Genomic DNA, 7,874 nt, shown 5'->3' on the forward strand with positions numbered 1-7,874 from the left:
TCTCGAGTGGAGTGGACGAGTCCACATCAACTACATGTACTGGCTGTTGAGACAGGGAGGGGTAGGCTTGATCACCTGGGACGAGCTGGGCTTGGCCTTTTTGCCTCGTCGACTGGGGAGATTCCCCAAATCCAGGTTCTTTGACAATGTCTTCCTTTTCTCCCCAGTCGAGGACGAGTTTGAACATCGCCCTCAGGAGATCCCCCTCAGCAGCCACGTCTTTTCCTTTGTTCCCTTTCATTGTTGCCATTCCTAAAAAAAAAAAAAAAAAAAAAAAAAAAAAAAAAAAAAAGGTAAAAACACCTTTAGAATTAAAATAAAGCAAGCAAAGTACAAAGACGTTGAGAACTTAAGACTTACTTCTTCTTACTGTGACTTCGTGTGCAATTGCTTCGTCGAATGGATTAGGACCCAAACCCCACTTGGCAAGACGTCTAAGCGAAACCAAAGAATGGAAGTCCCTATCCACGTGAAGACGAGCCCTATGGACGCGATCACGGAAAAATTTGCTTAAGGACGGTCGTTCAACAGCTGAAATGAAACAGATACTCCCGTTAATTCATCTTTGATATTAAAAAAGAATACAAAGAGAAAAATGAAAGGAAAAAGGGGAATAACTTACCTTCAGGACGAAGGTTTCCTAGGTCCCCGGTATAACGGCCAAACGAGTCCCAGCCAACGTCTACAGGGTTCCCAGCCCAGAAGTCGGAGACGAAGAAAAATTCCGTCTTCCATTTTCTGTCAGACGAGGCCAAGGACTTTATCAACCTACAATCTTTACCCCTGGCTGTAAATTGATGGAAGCCAGGGGATTGATGTATCTCTGAAGGTTTGTAACAATAAAGGAACTCGTCCACAGTAAAAGGACGGTCCCTTCCAAATACTTCACCCCACAAAACTTGCATTGAGACGATTAGTCTCCATGCATTTGGGTTGAATTGGCATATTCCTAAACCTAACTTAATTAACAACTCCCTAGTAAAGGCGTTCAAAGGGAATCTTAAACCCCCCAAGAGGTAAGCCTCATAGACGCCAATCTCGAAGTGAGGGTTGCAACACCATTCTCCTCGGATGGGTAACCTAGGGTTAAACTCGTCTGGGATTTGGTACCACTCCCTAAGGTTTTTTAGTCTCTGCTCGTCCGTCCTGGAAGGGATATCTATTGCACAACTATATACAGTGACCTCCTCCTCGTCTAAAGGACCAGAACGAGGGGCAGTGGACAGAGTACCAGCTTGAGACCCTGAGGCCTTCCTAAGCTGTTCCTGTATAACTTCCATAGGAAGCCCAGGGACGCCAGAGACATACTCCTCGTCCGTGGTATTCCCCCCACTACTGTCACTATTACTATTGGAACTATCATAACTACTCTCGTCATTATACTCGTCTATAGCCTTATCAACACTATCACTAGACGAGGAAAGTACAATGTCTACCATCTTAACAGGAAAGCTAAGGACAAGAAAAAGAGAAATACCTGTATCTAGGACGAAGGAAGGCTATAGACGCGAGAAGCTTCTAGACGAATATCTAGGACGAGGAAGGACAAGGGAAGAAATTTCAGAAATGAAGAGGGTACCGGAGGTATTCCACTATTTATAGGGAACAAACTCAAGCATCTGAAGCGACATAACCAAATCAGCAAAAGACGCGTGGCACACTCCTCGGTTAGATCAATCGACGAGATTTTTCCACCAACGAATTCATGACACGTGGCACACCAAATTGCTACCAACACACGTCTTACATGTCTTTGGATGACCTATGGACAAGGGGGCAACTGATGATGCTATAAAATACCACCTTAAAAATCGTCCATATGTCTCGTCCGTCCCGAAGGACGAACAAGGCAAGCATGTTTATGCTGAGGCACGTCCACCCTCAAGTGGGGACGGATGAGCCAAATATTCTAAACTTAAAACCTTACCTATAAACCAAAGCCTCCAATGTTTGTGATAAGACACCGGTTCAGATAAAGTAACTTCCATGGAAGTTATGGAAGTTACCTCCGACTTTGGTGAATTCCTCGACAATAGGAACGGTTATCAGAGCAAATAACCGTTCCATGCACTATATAAACGCATTTCTACGGAGAGATAAGGGATTCAGATTTTTCTTTTGAGAAGAGAAGAATAAACACTCAGAAGTTTTTTCCTTTCGATTCCAGCCCACTAACTTCATCATCGGAGGACCATAGGCCGGCCTCCACCGGTCTTTTCTCTGATTGAATTTGGTTTTACAGGACTTGACCTTGAAGATTGTCGAAGTCCGAAGATTTCCAACCCAACTGATTTTCCGGAATTATCATTAGTAATAAAAATTCTGATAAATTTAGAATAAAAATGCAAAATTTATTAAGTACCAAAACAGTTGCAACGACAAATCTCTACATAACTGTTGAAAAAATAAAAAATAATAACAAGCAAAATTCACTACTAATATTTTAAAATACACTTTAATTAAAATTTTAAAACAATGAATTTTAATTATGAAATAAGAAAATTTTGAAAACATACTCTTAAGTAAAAGGTAAAGGTAGATTAGTACACAACATTTTTAATATTAACTTAACAAAATTTGGTCAATCGAATATGAAGGGTAGAAAGTTTTTTTTTTTTTTCCCCCCTTTAAGTATGAGGTGGAGTATCATTTCCCCAAATCTCAAGGTAAGATAATGTAATTATTCGTAAAATAGTTTTTAAACTTTTTTATTAAAAAAACTGATTTTATTAGATAAATTTTTATATTTGCAATAAAAATGGTATCAAATTTTTCTTAAAATTTACTATTAAAAAAAAAAAGAAAAAAAAAAAGAAAGAAAGAAAGAATAGTGCGGAGACGATATAGGCGTTTAGGTCACAGGCACAAACCCCTAACGGATATTCTAAAACTTTTCGTCTACTTCTACTACACATCGCCAAAACCCTAATCTGAAAAAAATTTGAGAGCCCCAATTCTCAAACCCATAACGAAATTTCGAGGCGAATAGTGAAAGCCATGGCTGAAACCAAGCGCCAAGAAGAAGAACCTACATTGCACCCGAAGCGCAAACCTGATCTCAGCCGCGAAGACAACGAAGACAACCCGCACAAAGCTCAGAAACTCGAGCCTCCTCTTCCTGATACCAACAACGATTCCTCACTTCCTCTACACAAAAACCAACATCTAGAACCTTCTACACTCGATTCCTCAATGCCCCAACAAAACGACGCCAAATTCGAGTCCAATTTGCTCGCCGAAGTTGAAGACGACGACGACGACGACGACGACGATGACGAGGAGGAGGAGGAATACGAAGATGAAGATGAAGACGACGATGAAGATAGTGAGAATGGTGGTGAGAAAGCTGTGGTGGACAGAAAGGGAAAGGGGATTATGAGGGCTGACAAGGGCAAAGGGAAATTGATAGAAGAAGAGAATGATGATGATGAGGACGACGATGACAGTGATAGCGATATTGGTAGCGATGTATCGGATGGTGAAAGCGATTTATCGGACGATCCATTAGCGGAGGTGGATTTGGATAACATTTTACCGTCGAGGACTCGGAGGCGGACAGTTCAGCCTGGGATTCACATTGCTAACGAGCATCGCAATCACAACAAAAACCATGATGATGGTGATAGTGGTGCTTAATTTCGATGAAGGTTAGTGAAATTTTTAGCTTTAAAAAAAAAAGGCTCTTTAGTTTAGTGCTTTTGGTGCTGATTTATGCGAATTGTTTTGTTTTGGGAACAATGTGGTGAGTGTTGGATTATTGAGCCTTGTTGTAAACTTGCCACCCAAGTTAAAAAAAAATGTCATGATTTTTCATTTCTTCCATTGAGCCATGAATTTACCACTTTTTGAATGATTTTTTATGCATATTGTGTTTGAATTTATATCTGAAAAATGTGCAGGCAGAACTGATTTTGGTAGCATACAATAAATCAATAATTGCGCCATTGGATTTGTTGTTCACCAATGGCAGAGCAATTAAAAACCCCAATGGTAAAAACATATGAGTTTATAGAGAAAAATTTCCTTAATTATGTGATACGGTGATACCAAAGGCATATATATATATATATATATATATTTTGCCAACTGAAGCACATCTACAAATCTAAACAATAAGGCTGAGAGCATTCTAACATCTCAAACAAAACATTGTGTTGAGGATCTTAGTCAGCCCAAAAGTTTTGGGGTTAAGGCTTTGCTATTGATGTTGAAGGGAGGAGGCCCTGTTCATTTGGACGGTGAGCATGCATGTACACGAATTTCCTAATTTCTTAATGAAGGCCATTTAAAGAGAGGGATACATAGAGTTGATTTCATCTTTTCATTTAATTATGCCCACCTTGATGAGATGAAAAAAAAATCTTTATATTGCCTGAGTGGCAGTGGCTACCTTGAAAACCTTATTTGCTCCAATTTCTTCACAAGGAGTTGTATCTATTTGAATATCCATTGTGTTTAGTTTTTTTCCCATTGTCAATGAATACATCTTTCTTATCTAACTTCAAAGGATTTTGACGTTCAACTTTAGTGGGCTTTCTATCGCTACATGGCATACCAACTAACTCTGATTCTTCTTCTTCTTCAACTCATCATGAAATCCAATGTTTGATGGCAGTGCAATTGCTGGTTTGTTATGGGATGTAAGGGTGTTGTTCAGAAACTGACTTAGCGCAAAGTGAAAATGGGTTGATGTTAACAAAATTGTTTAGGTTGTATTCAGGTTGCAAGAGAGACCTACAGCTCTGATTGTGCTTTCTATCGCTACATTTTATACCAACTAATTCCTGATTCTTCTTCAACTCATCATGATATCCAATGTTTGTTGGCAGTGCAATTGCTGGATTGTTATGGGATGTAAGGGTGTTGTTCAGAAACTGACTTAGCACCAAGGGAAAATGGGTTGATGATAAGAAAATTGTTTAGGCTGTATTTGAGTTGCAAGAGGGACCTACAGCTACTAGTTAGTTAGGATGTCTACTTTCCCATGGTTTTTGTAAAATTGAAAACTAACTACTTTGGTAACTTTTTTAGAATTGAACACCTAGTGTGGAAACAATGTTAAAGGGTGCAAGTTTTGTTGTATGTTGGCGTTGGTAATGGTACTATATGACATATCAGTGATTCTGTAACTTTGGATCAAATTTTAATATAGGATTTAGTACAAAAGTAGAAAATGAGAAACTATCTTTGAAATATAACATGCTTATGTGGGCCAAAAGAAAAAGGAATTGTATATGCTTGATAGAGCCCAACTGCCCAAGGGGGAGGGGGAGGGGGAGGGGAGGGGGGGGGGGTGTTGGTGTTGGGTGGGGAGGAGGGGGAAGAAGAAAAAGAGAGAGCCAAACCAATATTAGACATTGACATGCACTCTGGAGGGTACTCTGGCTGATTTATCAGTACCAGAGATTTATGCAATGTACCTCCAGAAGAAAATTTGTGGTCTGAAAGTGTATATGTTCTTAATTTGTACCTCAATAGATAAACTAGACAATAGCTATGTCTTGGCTATACTTATAAAAAAAAACCTATGTCTTGGCTTGAAAGATATTGAATGCTTCAATATTTGCACAACTTGGCCATTGATTTCCTTGTTCCCGACCAATCATTGCAACGCCTGTCATGGTTCTGTTGCTTTGTCATATGTCAGAAAACTCAAGACCATGACAATTCTATGGAAATATTTTTAATAGAAGAGTGTTTGTGTGCTAGGTCATAATTCCACATGCTTTATGTACAATTGGAAATAGCTTGTGGGGATGAAGCATCTAATCAGAAAGTTCTTTATTATAAATCTTCTATGCTTTTCTTGACACTCCCCAGCATGCCAATGGTGTTTAGAACAAATATCCTCTCCTCCTCCCATAAGTAAGCCAAGAAGGGCGCATCATGGTTCAATCCTTTGTGGGTTTGTGAGTTTTGTATACCAATGAGAAGAAATACACTTCCAACATGCCTGCCTATTTTGCTGGTTATTTCTGTGTTGCATGTAACCTATTACAAGCATTTGGAAATACGAAAAATGTTGTTCAGGTGCAAGCTCAATATATTAATGTTATTAATTAGGTGTTATTTTCTTTTATGAGAATGCTCCATCTTTAAATCGGTTGTGGATATAAGGAATATTTCTCTTCTTAATGTCACTGGGAATCCCTAATTAGTAGTAAGACCTTAAAGCATTTGCTGTTCTCCATTTGTTTAATATCACTCTACTATTGACAGTGAACCATTCAGGTCTGCTGTGTTGTGAATGGGATTATCGGTAGTGATTTTTTTTAGTAATGCAATTATTAGTATGAGTAGGGAATGTCCTGCCGTCTACCACAACCAGGACTTGAACAGCCGAGTGTTTTAGCTTCATGTTTATCAATGAATCTTGAATATCATCACATAAACTTGATGAAACCTTAAGTGAATGTGTATATAACACTAACAATAAATGTAAGTGACTCATATGAGCTCAATACTATTAGGTGACTTATCAGTCACACATCCAATTTTTCTTTAGGACCTGCTTGCTCAGGTCTTGTCTGGATTTGCTAGCCTAGCTCCGAGCTAGTGCTATGTATGCATGGAATATGTAATTTTAATTCTAGCATTTGAAGATTCACTGTTGTACATTGGAAAGAGTAAGAGCATCCACAATGGTTTATGCCATCCTATCCTATTTTACAATTCTAAAAAGTTACTTTATCAATTATATCATACCATTTTACAATACTTTCAGTATTCCAATTTTTATTTTCTAATACAATACATTAAAATAATATATTTACACAATAAAATATATTCATGTCTCTCTCTAATTTCTCTCTCTCTCTCTCTCTCTCTCTCTCTCTCTTCACTACCGTGAAGACCCAAAACCCCAACACAGTTTATCCAAAAAAAAAAAAACCTAACACAGAAACTCATCCCAAACAAACCCAGCACAGAAACTTAACCAACATCAAAATTTCCACCCACTGATCCACCCAAAACTTCCAATCACCACCCACCAATCCATCATCAACAACACCATCACCCATTGATCCACCATCAACAACACAACCACCACCCACCACCCACCACCCACCACATCACAGAGCCACCACGGGAAACACCAAGCATTGATCCCACGGCCCACCACCACGATCAACCACCGAAACTTAGCCCCAAACTCACAGCTAAAACCGATTAGTAAACCTATCACCACCCACAACCAAATCCGATTTGCAAACCCACAACTACACCAATCTCATCGGAAACCCATGAACAAACCCATGTCAGAAACCCATGAACAAACTTACGACCTCCACGCCTCCACCACAGACGCTGATCAAGCCTCCAACATTGTTGCCTCCATGCCGATCTGAGAGAGAGGTAGGCAAAGTTTTCGGGTTTGCAAAAGAGAGAGCAGGAAGAAGAGAGAGCAAAAAGAAAGAGAGAGAAAGATAATGAACATTGTGAAATAATGAGAGAGAGAAGAACCAAACCGATTAAAAAACAATTTTTGTTGTTACCATTGTGCTATAGTGTCATCCTACCTTTAGGACGGTTCTGTAGCGCTATGGCAAAATTTTTTACAAGTTTACATGTTTAACCGTTCCATTGTTGAAAGTTATTAGACCTGAATGCTAAAATAAACTTACATTTGGCATATAGCCTTTCCGTTGTTGATGCTCTAGGAGGGCCATTCTTCAATCCAAGGGATTTTGTCGACAATTTCATTAGCAATACATCATCCCACATCATTGTTTATGCTATTAATTGGAACATTAAAAGCCCAAATCCAAAAATGGAAAATATTGTAACTTAACAATACTAGGTCTAATATTATCTTTGAAACCACTTTAGGAGAATCAATATCTTATCAAGGCTTTTGTCGACAATCTCTTTCA

At 38.9% G+C, this 7,874-nt stretch overlaps 1 protein-coding gene across 5 annotated transcripts; it reads left to right on the plus strand.

Annotated features, from left to right (window-relative positions):
* Nucleotides 1–2,852: 2,852 nt before the first annotated feature.
* LOC111991744 (uncharacterized) lies at nucleotides 2,853–6,079 on the plus strand. Of its 5 annotated transcripts, none has more exons than XM_065764936.1 (2): nucleotides 2,853–3,647; nucleotides 5,821–6,079. In XM_065764936.1, exon 1 carries the CDS (start codon nucleotides 2,998–3,000, stop codon nucleotides 3,634–3,636), a length of 639 nt encoding a protein of 212 aa, XP_065621008.1. In that variant the 5' UTR covers nucleotides 2,853–2,997; the 3' UTR covers nucleotides 3,637–3,647; nucleotides 5,821–6,079. The 5 variants fall into 5 exon arrangements, with proteins under 5 accessions (XP_065621008.1, XP_065621006.1, XP_023879310.1 ...); XM_065764934.1 differs by lacking the exon at nucleotides 5,821–6,079 and adding an exon at nucleotides 5,710–5,731; XM_024023542.2 differs by lacking the exon at nucleotides 5,821–6,079 and adding an exon at nucleotides 4,830–5,118.
* Nucleotides 6,080–7,874: the final 1,795 nt, after the last annotated feature.

This window comes from Quercus suber, unplaced genomic scaffold (assembly GCF_002906115.3).
Source record: "Quercus suber isolate HL8 unplaced genomic scaffold, Cork oak 2.0 scaffold_593, whole genome shotgun sequence".
Taxonomy (NCBI): domain Eukaryota; kingdom Viridiplantae; phylum Streptophyta; class Magnoliopsida; order Fagales; family Fagaceae; genus Quercus; species Quercus suber.

Excerpts from the sequence above, each read along its gene's own strand:
- LOC111991744 (XM_065764936.1), top strand. The coding sequence starts at position 2,998 with ATGGCTGAAACCAAGCGCCAAGAAGAAGAACCTACATTGCACCCGAAG.